Source organism: Pogona vitticeps, chromosome 9 (assembly GCF_051106095.1).
Source record: "Pogona vitticeps strain Pit_001003342236 chromosome 9, PviZW2.1, whole genome shotgun sequence".
Taxonomy (NCBI): domain Eukaryota; kingdom Metazoa; phylum Chordata; class Lepidosauria; order Squamata; family Agamidae; genus Pogona; species Pogona vitticeps.
In genome coordinates this window covers 17,419,254-17,438,024 of record NC_135791.1, presented here as the reverse complement: position 1 = coordinate 17,438,024, position 18,771 = coordinate 17,419,254, and the positions used below count along the sequence as shown (strand labels likewise).

Below are 18,771 nucleotides of genomic sequence, written 5' to 3'. Positions count from 1 at the left end.
TGAAAAAGACCTTTTTATTGGGGGGGGGGGGGTAGCCCCAAAAAGGAATGGTTCCCATTTCATATTTGTCCAAAAATGTCCTCTCTTTCTATGGTTTTCAACCTTTTGCATTTTATATGTTTTTTACCATCACCTAGAATCACTGAGCATTAAATATACGTAGCTGCATAAGAGTGCATCCATGATACTGTGCAGCAGAGGGAATCAACATTCTACAAGGCAACTCCAAAAATGGGGCAACCCAAACAAAATTTGTATCTTTTAAACTGGGATTCAAATCAGTACTACATTTGGGAAAGAAGTAGCAGACAGTCTGCTCTAGCTAGGTGCCAAATTTGTGGAAGATTGGACAAAGGGTTTTCAAGTTATGATTTTTTAAAAAAGTAAAATTATTTCCCCCATTCAGAAATAGGCAATCCCAAATGCCTATAGATTTAAAATAGATCATTAAATTGAAAAGACCAATTTTGCTTATCTTGAAAGAAAATTGTGGGACCCAGCTGCTTTTTTTATTTGGAAAGAATCCAGGCTGCAGGGGCTGAAATGCTGATCCTCAATAAAGCCTTTCAAATGAAAGAACAACAGGGATTTTGTTTGAACATGTATGGTACAGGAAATTCATGAAATGATACATTGTACACAGGGGAAAGGAGATACTGGATTGTTGCACAGCAGCTAAAAGTCACAGAAACAGTGTCAAAAGACAGGTTTTCTAGAAAAACAGGTAGCTGTTATTTTATTCTATTACTTTCAGTAAACATTCTCTCAGGATTTCTGAGACCAAACAGCCTCCTCAGGTATGTTTTCAAAGGAGAAAGCAATCTGAACTTTTGACCCTGTCAATCAGGACCCAATTAGCTGACTCTTAGCTAACTTTTTAACTCCTTCCTGCCCAAACAGGTATATAATGACTCATGCTTGCAAGGGGATTCTGTGTCTGATGGTAAAAACAGAGACACAAAAACATTACTTAAACATTTAAAAATACAAATATTGAAAATATCTTAATAAAATTTATTTTTAAAGAATACAGAACAAATATTCAGAAGCTGGGAAATTTTCATTTAAATATTCATTTAAGCTGTGAAATTACTGTTTTTGGCTTTGTGGCAGGGGATGGCCTTAGATGATGTTAGCAGTGCTTTGGTACCTATTTCCTGTCATAAAATCTTCACTCATAGTCTCCATTCCACCCGTCTTGTCACATCACAATTGTTGGTAATTTAAAAAAAAAACTCCAAGAATGCTATGTGCCATCAAGTCACTTCTAATGTGTGGTGACAATAGGAGCTAATGATATCCAAAATGTCCTATCATTAACTGTTCAGATTATCCTGTTCAGATCCTGAAAAACAATAGCATCTCATGTTAAATCATTATTTCTTCCTTATCTCCCTGCTTCCTAGAAATATTTTCTTTTCCAGTCAGTTCTGTATTCTCATTATATGGGCAAGGCAGGGTAGCCTTTACTCATTTGCTCATTTTTGCTCTAGTGATATTTCGGACTTGATTTGTTTGAACACGCACTTATTTGCATTTCTGGTGGGCCGTGTAAGACTCACCTCCAACACCAAGTTTCAAATGAGTTCCTTTTTGACCCTGTCTTACTTCACTGAGCATCTCTTACATAATATGAATGATTTTGACCTTGACTTCAAGTGACAACCTTTGCTCACTCCCTGCTCTTTTTAAAAAATTAATTTATTTCCAAAGGTGAGGAGAGATCTTTTGGAAAGCATGTAAGTAACATGTTTGAGCAGCGAGGGTTTGGAAACTGGAAGATAGCTCTCTAGAGTGCATTCTGAGGAGCAGAAATAATAATTAGTTTACCTGAGAGGTTAAAGGTTTGCCTGTTGTATGTGTTGCCATCACTCACATTTTTGCATCACCATTTCATTAATGGTTCCAAAACAGCCCCTGAAAATACTTTGGCACAGAGGGACTGCAGCCATATCACAGCTGTTCTTGGTTCTGCCCTCTACCAGCAACCATAGTTCAGATCATGTGATCATATTCTGGGATCTTCTAGCACTGGGTAAATTTCCATTAGGGAAGCTGTTGTTGGAATTTGTGTCTAATATATCTGTTTTTAAAAAGCCAAGGAATTCAATTCTTCAAAACAAACACACCTTCCAGTTTATGAATGTAGGATATTGTGCTTCTGTATCCATGATTCAAAATGCCAGGAAATGCCCTTATATTGCTGCACAATATCAGGCCCACACTGTAGGACCATGTTTGGATTAGAAGTGCTTAACTGATCAAAAACTAATCAGCTTCTGGTTTTTTCCCTGCACAGGTGGGTATCCTGTAGACCAGGGGTCCCAAAACTCCAGTCCGTGGCCCGGTGCTGGTCCATGGGCTTCTCAGGACTGGACCGCAGAGATGGATCTCCAGACCCCCCGCATGCACAGTGGGCGTGTTGCACTTGCGGGGGGTGTCATGCTTATGTGCATGAGGGCATATCACTCTCATGCACATGCATGTTTGTGCAACACATCCATCCGCAAGCATGACATGCCCATCCATGGGCAAAACACGCCCATCTGTGAGGGTGACACACCCATCCACAGGCCCCTGCCCCCCCGCTCACAGAACCTGTTCCCCCCCAACTGGTCCGCTGTTCCAAAACAGTTGGGGACCACTGCTGTAGACCATCTTAACTGCTGCCATTGGTGTCATCAACATTCCATTTGCTATGTAAAGTTTGGCATTCTTTTTCCTTCTGGAAATGCAGGCCTAACATTGTACAGCAATATTAGGCCAGTTCCTGGTGTTTGGAACCATGGATGCAGAAGCACAATATTCCACATTCATAACCACAGGTGGTTGTTGTTTTGTTTTTTGAATAATGGAATCATGGTACTGCTCCTAGTCGTGTTGTCCTGCATGTTGAGATGGATTATACTGTACTTATTGCAGTATAGTTTACACCTGTGAGTTCTATGCAAATCCATGTCCTCTTTTTTGATAATATGTTTCCTCTTTTTAACAGTGCTTAATTGGCCGCCTTAGAGCCAATTAGGAGCAGAAAAGGTTCCTTGGTGTTTCAGAAACAGCTGGCTGCCTCTAAGGTTCCACGGTTTTGCCAGTAGAGTTTAATAGACATGAAAGTGGAGCAAACGGCAAAAGCTTTTAGCCAATGTTTTCACTCCCTCCTTTGGAGGACCCGGGAAGAAAATTTCCAGACTGCCTTCAAAGCCAATCCTTTGCAAGTCCTTACAGCCGAAAGAAAACATGGTTCCACAAAAGAAGAGCAAGACATTTTGGAGTTGGTTCTGGCAGCCAAGGAATTTCTGGGGAATGACCTAAAAGGTCAGAGAAGTCAAGTAGGTGGCGTAGAAATTTAATACCACAATTTTTGGAATATCCATCAAAACTCCTTTCTCATTGGCTTCTGACTGAATTATCACCACCAGGTGGTACTCCGTGAGAAGCATTTGCTGCACAGAAACCCAGTAACCAAGCAAGGTCACCGGACAGCAGAGGTTCTGCTGGGGGCAGGGCGGGGGATCAAGTTCTTGGTGGTATCGAATGCCAGGTTCAAAGTCCTTTTGAGGAGAAGCTGGATTTCCAGGCAAAACAATGGCTCCTGTTTAAAAAAAAAGCATACCCAACCAAACGTCTTTCCTCTTGCAAGAACACAAGGGAAAGGGAACCCAACCCAGCAGTTAAGTTGGTACTGAATAGTCTTGAATTTCTTCCCCTCCTACAGTAGATCAAACAAGACCTCGCAGCAGCAGCAGCAGCAGCAGCAGCTCCTCCAGGCTCAGGGAAGGGAGCTGCTCTGGAAGATGAACTCAGTTCAAAGCCTGGAAATGCTAGGGTTATTATTATTTTTTAAGACTACATCTCCCATCTTCTGCAAGCATGCCGGCTGGGTCGCTCTGGGGGTTGTAATCCAAGAAAATAACCTTCTCAGGCTCAGATTCTGGACTGCCACTAAACCACGACAGTGGTGCCTCGCTAGACAGTTACCCCGCATGACCGTTTTTTCGCTAGACATAGACTTTTTGTGATCGCTACAGCAATTCGCAAAACAGTGATTCCTATGGGGGAATTTCGCTGGACAATGTTTGGTCCCTGCTTCACAAACCGATTTTCGCTAGAGGACGATTTTGACAGCTTCCTCCGCGCTCACAAAACAGGTGTTTTCGGGACCTAAGCTTCACAAGACAGCAATTTAAACAGCTGAGCGGTGGTTTGCAAAGCGGCTTTCTGATAGCCGATCTTCGCTAGACAATGACGATTCTTCCCCATTGGAACACATTAAACAGGTTTCAATGCATTCCAATGGGGAAATGCTTTTCGCTAGACAATGATTTCACTAAACAGTGATTTCAGTGGAATGGATTATCATCGTCTAGCGAGGCACCACTCTAGTTTAGTAGGACAAGGAAACAAGCTGTAATGAAATGGAAGCAGAGAAGGCTGCAGATCTCATGGGGCTTCAGCAGCAAGGCTTCTTCCAGGCCAGGGGCCTGGGTAAGCATCTGACCGTGCTTTTCAGCCCCCTTCTCTCTGCTTTGTACAGAAGCTCCCTCTTGCAGCTTCTCATCTGTCTTTTAGAATGGCAACTCAAGGCAGGTTCTCAACAGTTTAAGCCGCCCACACTTGGCTGCTTTCTTAATTATCCCCACCACCTCGGGTGAATCTCCCAGCTAAGGCTGTTAATTTTTTAAAAAGAGTAGGAAAAAGAGGGGAAGGCCTACCGCAGTGCAAACATATATTAGGACAGCCAGCTCTGGAGATTATAAAAGGCCTTTGTTAAACAATAACCAATAAATGAGATCAGCCAGCAGGCCAGCTGCAGCCTAATGTGATTCAACCCAGCATCATATGCCTTTGTTGAGAGATGCTCAAATGTAACAGCAAGAACAGAGGTTGCAAAAACTATTTTTGAATGGCAGTTCCCATAATCTCCCATCAGTGGCCATGACGGTTGAAGATTTAAGGAAAACATAGTCCCCAAAGTTACTTTTCTAAGCTCAGAGCAAGAAGTACATATTTTTCCATGGAGGTTCATCAGTACCAAAATTGTTGTTTTTATTTGCGTCTTTGCATGCTATCTGTAGTTTATGTGATTGGGAGGGAATTTTCTGGGCTGATTATATATTTATCTGGCACTAACCAATTGTTCCTGAATTCAGAAAGAGCCCCGGCCCTCCTGAGAACCTCCTTGAGTGTTCTTTTCCCTCTCTTTAGTCTGCGGGCGGCAGTTATTTGTTTGCTCTTGATCTGTTCAGTCGGTTGCTAAGTATGTGTACAGGAAAGAAAGCAGCATTCACAAGTCTGTAATGTCAAGTAACTGTAAGTAAAGAAACATTTTCTATTCTGCAAATGTCTCAGAGTAAGTTACTGAGACTTTAATTGCTAGTTAATAAGAAAGGGGTAAACTCTGGGATATTTGTAGCTATTCGACCCTGTGGATCTCTATATTTCTACTGTACAGCAAAGGGGAATTTTACCACAAATTCAAAACTCTGTAGTAGAAATGACCTGTGTTTACAGTTCTGTTGTCATTCTCAATAAATAATATAATGTGGCTGTTCTGTGTAAATATATCCAAAGTGGTTTTAAAGGTCAGGGATTGTCAGCTGTTCTCTGTTAAGTGTTGTAGCATTGTTTTTATTACCATTATTTTGACACAATTCGATCCATTAGTAGTTTAGAGACTGTTTTACCTTCTGCTTGCTGAGTCTGTTGTGATTTTTCTGGATTTGGTTTTTGCAGTGGAAAAGACAAAGAAAACAGTAGCATGATGAAGATGAACAAGTTTTGCTTAGCACCAGCTTTCCCATACTGCAGCCCTACGTCATCAGATGCATGTGATAAAGTGACTTGCAGTCCGTTAAAGCTTGGGCCAAATAAAACTTGGACATCTTTGACAACACCACCAGACTTTCCATGGCTTTTGCTGCAACAGACTATCGTGGCCACTCTACCCCATCCCAAAAAATTGGTTTTTGTTCCTTTAAAAAAAGTGTGTCGTTCTTTGAGTACTAAAACAAGTAGACAATAAGGATAACGAATAGACACCCATATTTTGCATATACATTAAACTTTCACAAAAGTGGGGAAATCATGTTTGGCCCTTTGGCCCCAACCCACAAGACCATTCTCAGATTTCTACCTACAGATGGGGGGGAGGTTAGGGAGGGCAGCAGGATTATTTGGCCCAGACCTCACCCCACAGAGGGGTCTCGTATCAGGCAAAGGGGCATGGCCCTTCACTTTAAACCTGAAGTGCCTGAAGTTAAAGCTCACCCAAATTATACTGGCATGCATTCTGCAGCAAATTAAAAACATTACATGCTATTCTTTACACTATAATGCTTTGCACCCCTCTTCCCAAACATCAAGGTTGAAGGGGGGGGGGGGAAATCACCATGCAAAATGGCCCAGGAGTCAAACTGAGTTCTCTCAGAGGGCCTGCCTACTTAGCTAGCAATGCTGAACCTTCCAGGCCCAGCAAGCATCCTCCAGCCCACATGCTCACCTTCAGCCATTGCAGTGTCGCTAGAGGGTTTCCGCTCAAAGAAACGCAGGTCAGTTTGAGGTTGTCCTTGGCTTTTACCATCGGGCCGCTGTATCCTTCAATGATGGGCGGCTGGGGTGGGACTGTCAAAGAGAGTCCGAGAAGGTTTGTTCAGCTTTCTGACATTGCCAACATCCTGTCATGGTTCAGATGCTGCTTGGGATGGGAGTTGTTCTAAGACTTAGAATTCCAAAAGGTTGTTTCTCCAAACTTTGGGTCTCAGATTTTACTTATTTTTAGTTTTATTTGTTTTTTGTTTTTTTGAAAACAAGAGTCAGCAAAGTCTCTGCAACATACCATCTTCTAACAGAGCCAGGTTTGGGAAGCTAAGCAGGATCAGGGCCGTGAGAAGCCACCAGGGAATACCGTACCAGGGATATTCAGGTATGAATAAGAAAGTCCTGCCTAAAACTCTGGAGAGCTGCTGGAGTCGATGCTGACAACCCTAAACGAGAAGACCCAAAAGGCTGACTCGGCATATGCCATCATCCTCTCTTCCTCTGTTCCAGTGTCCAGGCCTGCTCTAAAGGGCTCAACGTGTACTCAGAAATTCAGTGAGCATAATCAAAATAATAGGATAAAAGCAGGGCAGCTTGAGGCTTTTGCTTCGGAGGGCAAATGCTGATCCACAGCGGAAATGAAATGCATCCACATCCAATCAAACAGACTGTTTACAAAGCAGTTTTCTTTTTTTAGGTGCCAGAAGCAGGCCATTTGGGTGGTTAAGCTGACCAAGCCATAAAGATCTAACCAATGTAGGTCATCTCCATCACACCTTCTCTCATTTTAAAAAAAAGTAGTCTCCAAACCATTTATTATCTTTCATGTTCCCCGGGTTATTCTCCTCTGTTTGCTTTCTCTTCTGCCAAGTCTCTTGTCTCCATTTCCTTTTATTGCAAGTGCCCTGGGTGAGCGCTCTCCATTCCTCCCCCACGTTCCACTCTCCCTCTTTTTTAATTCTTCTTCCCACCCCACTCCCTTCTGTGTTTGTTTTTTATTAAGACAGTAATAAAGCCGTCTCCTCGGGCACTTAGCAGCTATTATAATGATGTTACCTTCCTCTCGGTAAAAGTCTGACGAAGCATTTCTGTGCAGACTTACACTGGACGTTCATGGTAAAGCCGACCACCACTGGGATTAGCGCAGCAACGTTGGAGGCTCTACATGTCAGCTGTTGCCTGTTGTCTGTGCTCTTGGCGGTGATCCTGAAATACAGCAAAGCAGTAGTCAGGGGGAATTCACTGCTGGTATCGGGTACTGACCACAGACAAGGTCATGAGGTCCCAAAGCTGGATCCTGCCTATCTAGGATCCATTTCTGGTCCTCTGCATTCCTCAAACAGTCCCACGAACTTCGTCATGACTCTGAGTATCATCCCAGTGATTGTAGAGTTTTTTTTCTCTGGCTCAACAATATTGACATGCCTCTCTTAAAGCTTCATAGGTGGGGTAAGAATTTTAAGTCAAAATATACTAGTATTGGGGTCTTTGGCACCACTCATCACTGGAGCTCGATATGGCTCCTAAAAGCTTCCCTAAAAGTGAATAGCTCCCTTGATTTGAAAGCAATTCCCCAGCCTGGCCCTAGATATTAAGAAATTCCTAACAGGTCCGTCCTCAGCAAATCTTTACCACACAGAGGTTTGTCCTGGGTTGACCAAAAAAAAAGTCTCTGTACTGCAATCTGGCATTTAAATAGCTACTTCCATTCACACAGAAATGTTTAATTATTTAAGGAACGTGTGTTTCAAGTATCCACAAACCACAGAGCCCTTTTTGCTCCTCACTATTCTCTGAACATGGTCATCGCTCTCTTATCTACCTCTTTCGCTAGCATTCAAATCCCTTCTCTCTCGCTTTTTAATGTTTAGCAAGTGAAATAGCACTAACAGACAAGACATGGTAAGCATTTGAATTAGTGCTATGTAGCACTAGGTATAGCTGTAGTGCTAAACTAGGACAAAAAATGTTTTTAAAAATACAGTTTCCAAATTGGGGCTAATGCACAATCTAGGGCTATGAAACCCACACAGAGAAAATTATTCAGTTAAAATTAAAGGCACAAAATACTTTTCCCATGCTACCAAATTCATCCCTACAATAGTTTTATCAAGTTGGTTCCTCTCAACTGGAGGTCATGCAAAGAATTCATGTATGAGGTGAGATCTCAATGTTGGTCTTCCACATCCATAGCCAATATACTTTTTGCTGAACTGCCAGGCTCCCAACCTGCTTAACACATCACCAGTTAGGAAGTGGAACATATACAGTGGTGCCTCGCTTTATGATTTCCCCGCATTACGACAAATCCGCTTTACAACTATCAAAACGATGGTCTAAATGGGGGGATTTCGCTTTGCGATGATCGGTTCACTGCTTCGGGAACCGATTCTTCGCAAAATGATGTTTTTCTAATAGCTGATCGGTTGTTTCAAAATGGCCACCGGTAATTAAAATGGCTCCCCGCTGTGTTTAGGAATGGATTCCTCGCTATACAGGCAGCAAAATGGCCGTCATATGGAGGATCTTCACTGGACGGTGAGTTTTTACCCCATTGGAATGCATTGAACAGGTTTCAATGCGTTTCAATGGGTTTTTTTTATTTCGCTTTACAATGTTTTCGCTTAACGGCGATTTTCCTGGAAGGGATTATCGTCATTAAGCGAGGCACCACTGTAGGAGATGAAACTGTTAGCCTCATCACTGTTTTTGCCCTAAACATGGAGGCCTCTAGAGGGCTCTTCCCACCTCAAGGTAGCTTCAGTGTCAAAGAGTTTATCTGTAGAACTAGGCTGAATCTGAGATGTCACATCTGTCAGTTCATTGTCACCTAGAGAAAAAGAAAAGATGATTATGAAGAAGATAAATTCACCAGACTAACATTCCCCTACTAGCCCTCAGAAATGGTTCCCTTCACGGGATTGACATAAGTTTTGATATTAATTTTTGGCATTTATTTCAATAATTGTCAACATTAATTTTCAGTCCTTCAGTTATTGAAACCATCTTGTACTCTTTCTTCTTCTTAAACATATCATATATTGGTTTTGTTATCAGCCTATAAAATAAAACTTTCTAAGATGGATATTTTATTGATTGATAGATTGATTGATTGATTGATTGACATAAAATATTTTTACCCTAACCCTTGAAAAGTACTCAAGGCAGCTTACATCAGTAGAAGATACTCTTTTAAAGCTAAAAACATTAAGTATACAAACATTACAAAAGAATCAAACAAATGTCACATTAAAACAGTAAAAAAAAAATTAACGCCAAAGCATATTCAAAGCAACAAGACACGGCATTCCATTTAAAAACCCCTCTCAGACAGCCAGTCAGTAAGAGAAAGCCTGCCTGAAGAGAAAGGTCTTTGCCAGATGCAGAAGGACAGCAAAGATGAGGCCAGCCTAGCTTCTTGTGGGAGGGAGTTCCAGAGTCTAGGAAGGACGGCAAAGAAGGTCTTATTCCGTGTCCGCACCAAACACACCTGTGAAGGTGGTGAAACCAAGAAAACAGCCTCTCCTGATGATCTTAACACCAGGGCAGGCTCATAAAGGAAGATGGGGTCCTTGAGAATAATATGCAAACAATTACTTGCACCTAACGGTGCCTGCACTTTTTGAGGCCTGAGGCAGAACCCCACCATGTCACCTTCTTTTCCCAGAAATAAATATCAACAGCGAGAGTCTTGACTAAACACTAAACACTGAGGATTCTGAGTGATTTTTTAAAACACTTTTGTCTGCAATCATGAGCGGGAAGATATAAGACTGGATCTGGGCAGATGGTGCATGGCAGACAGTCTCTGCTGCTTTCAGGGTGCATTTAAACATTTCTAGGTGGCGACTGCTAAAAATCGGGGTGCAGCGATGGAGGCTGGCTTATTGTTTTCACTGAGATCTTTTTTTAACTTTGCGCCTTCTCTTCTTGGATTCTCAGGGCTGGCACGAGATGCTTTGCTCTTTAAGGCAAAGGACAAAACGGGTGCCCTCTGGACTGTCTGTCGAGAGTGTTTTTCAGCATTGATGATGGTACCGCATTTTCTGCTCCAGCTGAAGGCAGCAAGCTAGCTGAGAGTTCCCATCGCAGGTCTCGTATCCCCACATTGTGCCACATCCCACACTGCCCTCTTCTAGGACAATAACCCACATCTGCTGCTGGAGGAGATCACCCCACTCTGCTTGATGTGCAAATGAGATCTGGAAGCTCTCTTGGACAAAGAAAACTTTGCCTAGCAACGCAGCACTGCCTCTAGGATCCTTCCTTGCTCAGAAAAGTGGTGAGCATGTTGGAAATGTAGTCCACCTTCAGACAGGAAGGAACAGGGGTCCTGGAGGCCATTTCCTTACCCGCGTAGAAGGTGAGTTCAGCTGGAGGCCGGGCACCTGTCACTTCACAATGCACTGTGTATTCCATTCCAGCCACCCAAGTCACCGTGCTGTTGGCTTCATATTTCCTAATGAGCGGCCTCTTAGGGGGAACTGTATGGGAGGAGAGGGAAGCAAATGAAGATTGCTGACTTAGGGATACTTTGCCTTCTTCACTTCTACACCCACCAGCATCCCACCCCAAATCACTTTCATGTCTTAAAATTTCTGAAGCGTGTAACATGACTCTCCTGCAGCATCCTGTGGGAAGTGGGGAGGGAGAGGGAGGGAGGAGGGACTGGAAGACAGAAATGGGGTGACAGGAGGAAGAGAGAATGGGAGCTAGTGAAAAGAAAGGAGAAAGAGAGGAAGGGAGAAAGAGGATTCAGAAGAGAAGCAAGAGGACATGAGGACACAGAAAGAAAGGTGATGGCAGACACGAGAGAAAGAAGTCATAGAAAGAGAAACAGAGAAAAGGGAGAGGCAGAAAAGAGAGAAAGCAGCAAGAGAAATAGGAGATAAAAGAGGTGATCCACTTTGGTTTTGCCTCCATTTACTCCTGGTTTCAAACCCCCCACAGTGTAAGCACAAGGCCCCAGACCGATGACACCCAAGGGAGTTTTGGATAGCAATAGAAGGAGGGAGGACGAGGTGGGTATACTGTGACCATTGAACTAAGCTAAGGAATCTTGGAGAAGGAGGAAGTATTTCTGATTTTCTTAGGAAAACAATACAGCAACACTTATCTCAGGCTTCCCTCTGGTACTTACTAAGCACGGTGAGTTGCACACTGCGAGAGATGAGGCCGGCACTTGTCTCTGAGGGCCCAACTTGGCATTCATATGTGGCATCATCTTCCAGTTGACTCCTTATTATCTGAAGATGATACTGGCCTGAAGCATCAGAACACAATTATTTATGGAACAAAGTTTATTGAGATTTCACGCTGGTGTGACACAACTGGTGTAAATCTTGCCGCAAATTAAGAAGTTAGTGTTGGCCAGTGGTTCCTAGCCTTGGGTCCCCAGATGTTTCTTGGATTAAAACTCCCAGAAGCCTTCACCACTAGCTGTCCTGGCCAGGATTTCTGGGAGTTGTAGTCCAAGAACATCTGGGGACCCAAGGATAGGAAACAGGGGGTGTAGGCATTTGCTGTTTGGTGCCAAATCATGTGACTCAGCTCACAAAAACAAAGAGCCACCCTAACTTCTCAACTTGGCAGCAGTTTGACAATGGAAATGTATACTACTTGCATTACACCAGCAGGCGTAACTAATAGGATTGTAGCCTTTATCTATAAATTTCTCAATCTTTCCTTTCCTGGATGTATACAAGGCTCTCCTCTCCCCACATTATTCCTGCAAACCTGTAAGGTAGGTCAAGTTGAAAGAAGAAGATGGGTCCAAGATTGCCCACTGAGTGTAATGCCTCAGTGAGAATTAGAACAGATTTCTAAAATTCCAAGCCAGCATTCCTCAATCCTATACCACCGTGGCTCTAATTACAGTAAGACACCCTAAGTAATTGTTTCCCTGTCATTGGACCATATCTGCTCTTTGAAGGCGATGTTTACAAATCCTGCTCTGGGCTAGCTGGGTGATAGATGTCGGAAGACCTGCTTTTCTGTCTCCTCAACCGGGAAAACATTTATTCTGTCTTGTCTCCTCTAAACTGCCCATCTATGTATTCTCCAGAAGCATAGCTTTACTCCATTGACTCAGAACCTGCTTTCTAGTGCAGAATTTGGCACCCCAAGAATTCCATTTATCAATGTATAAAAGCCCAAGTTTCTAGCTTTCAAGATTACTGAGCAAAGCTTGGAAATAGCCTCCAGCCCTTTTTCTCCCTTACTTCTTTCCCATTAGCCTCCCCAGAAAACCTGGCTGACAAGAGTTCAGTAGGAATGACATGCCAAAACAGGGTCACATACCTGCCCCACATTCAAGGGTGAACAACTCAGGCAAGTATCCCTGCTGGTTTTGCTGGTGTGGGGGGGGCTGCTCCCCACTACTACCACTACATTTGCCACCCTAACACTGGCAGACACTTTATGAGTTTTCTTCAAAGCAAGGTGTGCAAGGAGATCACATGTTTTTTAGCTGCATCCTATGCCAAAAGAACACCAGAGCTTCAAAACAAGGTGTGTACTTCCCACATGTCTTGTTTTAAAGACAGATTATGGGGATGTTTGCTGTCACCACTGCAGTGACAAGCCAAGCAATGAAGCAGTAATGTGGTAGGATGTGGCCTGGAAGGGGGTGGGTGGGCAGGGCGCTGGGCTTGGAGCGGTTAATGTAACTCCACCCTCCTGTATTTAATAGTCTTGATTTCATCCTCCTGCCCCCAAAATAGGGAGCTGCTCACCTTTGCTCAGATCTCCCACCATGCTGTAGCGTGGGAACCTTGGTATCTTCTCATCAGGACCCAGCAGAAGTCCGTCCTTCACCCACTGCACAAGGCCAGAGAGGTGGTCCACCTCACATGTGAACAGAGCCATTTCCCCTTCGTGGACGGTGGTGTTCTCTGGTTCCACCCGAAAAGCCTGCTGTGGGTTTCCTGCGTGTCCTAGGAGACCCAAAACAGGAATGAAGATGATGGCTGTGCTCTCTCCAAGAGGATCTGTTTCCTCCAAGACCTTAGTAAGACTTTCCCTTTCTGTTCAGCTGATGGTATTTTTTAAGATGAAGAAAATCACAGAACGGTTTAAAATTGCCAGGATAAAAATTAGCCCCAGAATACACCCACCTTTGACTCCCACAAATATCTAGGAGCGATGCAGCATGCAAGGACAATATTTTGCCATCTTAGACAAAAGACCAAATGTTACACCCACTTCCTAGCCTTGGTTTAACCATTAAGTAAAATAAGCACATGCTTAGGGCACCAACAAGGGAAGGGGCACCACAGAGTTTTTTTCACAGGGAATTTTACCATGGACCATGGTGTAAATGAGGGCGCACCCTCCTTAACAAACCACATCCATCCATCCAGATCCCTCCATTTTCTCCCTCCCTTCCTCCCTCAAGAGCCTGGAGAAAACCACCCCCCTACCTAAAGCAATTTAATAGGAACCAGTAAAAACTGAAAAGGATAAAAGACTCACCTAGGAAGAAAACTCATGTTTTGAGTAAAATGCTAACTATTATCATCATCACTTGTTTTCAGTTGTTTTTTGTTTTTTTGTTTTTGCTTTTACTTCTGTATTTTGGGTGGGGAATAAAGACAAAAAGATCTGGTGGGCTTTTCAACCCATGGCCTCTGCACTATAAGTGCAAGCCAAAGGAATAACAGCCACTGTTAAAAACACCCCAAAAGGGGGTTTCAAGCTCTTGTTTGAGCCTTTCACTTTACAGATGCTGACAAAATATGTCTGCATTAATCAAAGCATCAATTGCAAGCAAGATTTGGCTGGAAGCCAGTAATTTGACAGTACATGTGATTTTTGCATATGATACATGGTTCTTTTTTTGCCACATGCTATACAGTTAAATTACTTCATTTTCATGCATATAATTTTTTTCAAGCTGTAGGACCTGCCATGTGTTTATTTGTAGGAAAGACTATGAGCTTTGGAGTGTTTAGGATCTAAAGGTCTTAATCCAGCCCTGCCACTCACACACGCAATACTCAAGGCCATCCAGGTTATCATGATACCAATTGGCTGCATCACACTAGCACCTGTCAATGATGATGATGATGATCATAATAATGATAATGATCACCATGATGTCTGTTTTTTCATGACACTTCTGCTGTGGGCCCTGTCATCAGGTGAAGTGAGGACATTGCCTCAGACAGCTGATTTTTAGTGTCATAAAAGCTCAACAAATTGTTCTTTAAATAATTTATCAATATTGTTGTTATCTCAGATTGAGGTGCTAATGAGATTTTCAGAGTTTGGAGAAGTTTCTTTCTGGCTCATAACCCTCATCAGCCATTCTGGAAGTGTAGTTCAAAAAAGTAATGTTTCTGAACTCCAGATGCAGAATGTCTCTTCTTATATTCTTTTCTCCTGAGGAACATCCTCACCTTCTTTGGTCAGGTCCAAGAAGAAGCAGACGAACACAATGTCCAAGCCCCAGGGGACCATTCTTACCTGGTGGAAATAAGAAGCAGTGTCTTGAGATGCTAGAGACCTGCAGTCAGTCAATAGATAAAGAGAAAGTCATACCAATGGAAAGACTGGGTGGCAGTCTTCTCAATGGATCCAGTGGGCAATGTTGATTTAAACCTGAGAGTAAAAAGCCTGAAGCTGAAAATATAAGAACATCTGGAAGATCTCATAGGACCTTCAACACCAGCGGTTCCTAAATGTGTATCCTCAGAGGTTACTACACTTCACCTTCCAGAATCCCTGACTATTGGCCATACTGACTGGAAGCTCACATTCCAAGCAAAAAGTTGTGGGCCACTATTCCAGATGGGAAAGCCATCCAGGGAAAAGGCATCACACAATTGTTGTGCAAACAGAAAGGAGAAAAACAAGCAGTAAGAAAACAGAAGCTCACAAATCAGAGATGGAGTAATTTTCCCCTCCACTATAAAATTTCCTGAATGAGGCAGACTGACTCATCTGAAATAAATCATCTGAAAGCCCCCCCCCATCTTGCTGAATCATCTAGTCCAGTAGTTCCCAACCTTAGCTCCCCAGATGTTCCTAGACTAAAACTCCCAGAAGTTATCAACACTAGCCGTGCTGGCTAGGATTCCTGTAAACTGCAATCCAAGAACACATGAGGAATCAAGGCTGGGAACCACTGATATAATCCAGTATTACAGTTCTCACATTTCTAGATATTTCTAGAAAGCTTACAAGCTGTTTGTTGATTACATTGGCTTTTTAGGTAGTATCTGCATCGATGGGCCAACTTTCTACGAAAAGTCTCAAGGCAGCATGTGTGGCTTTCCTCCGACACACCTCATTCACACAATAGCCCTGCAAGATTGGCCAGGTTGCAGAAATGAAATCCAGTGAATTTTATGGGTCAAAAAGAGTTTAAAACCAGATCTTCCTTGTCCCAGCCCAACATTCTTTCTCTCACTGGATCAGATCTTTCCAGTATAATGTCCACGATGATACTCCAGAGCTATTTTCTGTTCTACATCATCTGCTCTGTTAATGTTCACCTGGCCTCATACAAGCCACCTCTCACCATTAGCCTCGCCTTCCTGTTTTAGAAGCTTCCTCACAAAGAAAACTGTGGAGACCCACAAAATAAAGAAGCAAGATGTTATTTGCATGCTAAACCACCATCATTTAAAATACTGATGAAATGACTGATGCCCCTTTTCGAACCAGACACCCCATACATGCTTATGGCCTTACCTTCTTCCCAGGATCAGATGTTGGACCGACTCTAAACTGTGTGCCCAGAACTGAGATGGCCAAATTGGTGAGATAGTTGGAATTCCAGTTCAGGTCCCTCCTCTGCATCCTCTTGTGGCAGGATCTGCCCACTTCTATCCCTTGAAAGCACACCAGAGAATTGGAGGGTGGAAAGAACCACGTCATGTTCCATGGGGGAGTTTTTGATTAAGCCATGGAAGGCAGCTTTGCACTAATTAAGACTACACAGTAGTGGCAGAGCAACTTCCTGTTGCTGTTTTTCCTTGGGCTTTTACTTCTCTTTTCCCCCACCTCTGAAAAGATAATATTGTCAATAAATTGTTTTTATTTATTTCTTTTGATGGTTTTCTTTCTGCCCCTGCAAGAGTTTACCCAAAATGACAATAACTTTGATTCCCCTTGCTGCATTCATTAATTTAATGATTCATCTAGTTCACTGGTTCTTAACCTTGGGTTACTCAGGAGTTTTGGACTGCAACTCCCAGAAGCCTTCACCACCAACTGCGCTGGCTGGGGTTTCTGGGAGTTGCAGTTCAAAAGCATCCGAGTAACAAAGGTTAAGAACCACTGATCTAGTTGACCCTTCTGTTCTTGCTGTTGTAGTTTCAACTTACGTACCACCCCATAGTTTTTAGAGCACACTCTCTGGCTGGTTTGCAGCATAATTATGCAAATATCTTGCCCCCATCCTACCCTAAGGAAGCTGGCTAATCATTTTACTGTTCTTGGAAGGATGGAAGGCTGAGTCACCCTTGAGCTGACTGCAAGAGCCCATCCAGATCAAATTCAGGTCATGAGCAGAGGCTTGACTGCAGTACTGCAGTTTAACCACTGCACCACAGGGCTCTTATGCCACCTCTTAGCTGATTGACATCCCATCCTTCAGTTTATAGGGCAGGTTACATCAAAATCATACAGATTCAATAGCAGGCTTGCAAGGCCGTAAATTGGAAAGAACATCATAAATATTTCAACTCAATTGCTTGCCGGTGTAGGAAATCCAATGCTACACCATAGCTCATAGTAAGCCATCCAGTTTCTTCTGTAAATGCCTGTAATGAAGGCCTCTGAGTCCTTCCAAGGCTGTTTGCTCTGCAGGAGAAAAGCTTGCAACATCTAAGAATTGTTCCTTTCTCGTAATTTGAACCCATTGCTTCAGGCCCTTTTCTTCGAGAGCAGGAGAAAACACATTTGCTCCGTCAACCATGGCACATTGGTTCAACTGGAATACTTCAGTCAAGCTTCTGCCCCACAACCTGAGTTTAATCCCAACGGATTCAGATAGCTGGCTCAAGGTTGATTCAGCCTTCCATCCTTCTGAGATTGGTAAATGAGCACTGAGCTCACCGGGGGGGGGGTAATCATTTGTGTAACTGAGTGCTTTAGCATTATGGGATGGTTTCTGTCAAAACAACTACTATGACTCTCCAGACATTTGGGGGTGCTTATGCCATATCATGATGGCTGGCTGGATGACTCAGTGGTTTAAGTATCAGGTAGCAGAGCCAGAAGTTCCCCACTGTGCCTCCTGCAAGTAGAGCCTGGGTGGCCTTGGGCAAGCTGCACAGTCTGAGAGTACCTCCAGAAGAAGAGGAAGGGTGAACCAATTCTGTGTATGCACTACCTAGAAAACTTTATGGAAAGGGTTACCATAAATCAGAGTTGACTTGAAGGCACATCATGATGATGATGATGATGATGATGATGATGATGATGATGATGATGATGATGATGATGTATCAATATAGCTCAGCAGGTTGGAGCCTTTGACTGTGGAGCTAGGACTTGGAGTTTGAATCCTCGCTGAGCTTCCAAGGAGATGAGCCAGCCAAGAACACTTGAAATGTGTGTGGTTGATGGCAGTATCTGCCCTGCCACCTGGGCAGCCTTGGGAAGCCTGCACAGTTCCAGGATGCCACCAGAAAAATGCATCTGGAAAAAAGCATCTTTGGAGCATTTCTTCTACCTATAAAACCCTGGGAAGGTCACCACAATCCACTTGATGGCACAAAATTATTATTACATTATCATTTTTGCAGACTCAACATCCCCATCTCCTTCAGCCTGTTCTCATCGCACATGACCTCCACATCCTTCATCGTCTTTGCTGAGCTCCTCTGGACACATTCCAGCTTATGGAAATACCTAACACAGATGTTTGTTTGTTTAAATATTTCTGAATCATCTTTCCTCTTTGAAGATCAGAGGTCAGAAAAGTCAGGAGGGGTTTTTTCGGGGACTTAATAATCATGTGCTGTCAAGTCAATTCTGACCTTTTCCAGGGTTTTTCAAGTAGAGAATACTCAGAAGGGATTTACCACTCCCTTCTTCTGGGGGTACCCTGGGACTATGCAGCTTGCCCAAAGCTACAGAGGCTGACTCTGCTCATAGGAGGTACAGTGGGGGAATCAAACTCCCAACCTCTGACTCTGCAGCCAGATACCAATTTACAGCCAAAGAATTATCTAGCCTAGGATGAATGCTACCCACCCATTCCTAATCACATTTGTTTTTTCC

General features: G+C 43.2%; 1 protein-coding gene across 4 annotated transcripts in view; it reads right to left on the bottom strand.

The window, feature by feature from the left end:
- The window catches only part of NPHS1 (NPHS1 adhesion molecule, nephrin), a 54,418-nt gene extending 37,769 nt beyond the window's left edge, over window positions 1–16,649 (bottom strand). For all 4 annotated transcript variants that reach the window (XM_072979899.2, XM_072979900.2, XM_078380241.1 and 1 more), the window contains exons 1-8: window positions 16,234–16,649; window positions 14,937–15,003; window positions 13,272–13,472; window positions 11,678–11,800; window positions 10,890–11,021; window positions 9,286–9,367; window positions 7,640–7,743; window positions 6,500–6,621 (exon numbers count right to left, since the gene is read on the bottom strand). In XM_072979899.2, the coding sequence (XP_072836000.2) occupies window positions 6,500–6,621; window positions 7,640–7,743; window positions 9,286–9,367; window positions 10,890–11,021; window positions 11,678–11,800; window positions 13,272–13,472; window positions 14,937–15,003; window positions 16,234–16,419 (1,017 nt within the window). In that variant the 5' untranslated portion in view covers window positions 16,420–16,649. The remainder of the gene's footprint in view (window positions 1–6,499; window positions 6,622–7,639; window positions 7,744–9,285; window positions 9,368–10,889; window positions 11,022–11,677; window positions 11,801–13,271; window positions 13,473–14,936; window positions 15,004–16,233) is intronic.
- Window positions 16,650–18,771: the final 2,122 nt, after the last annotated feature.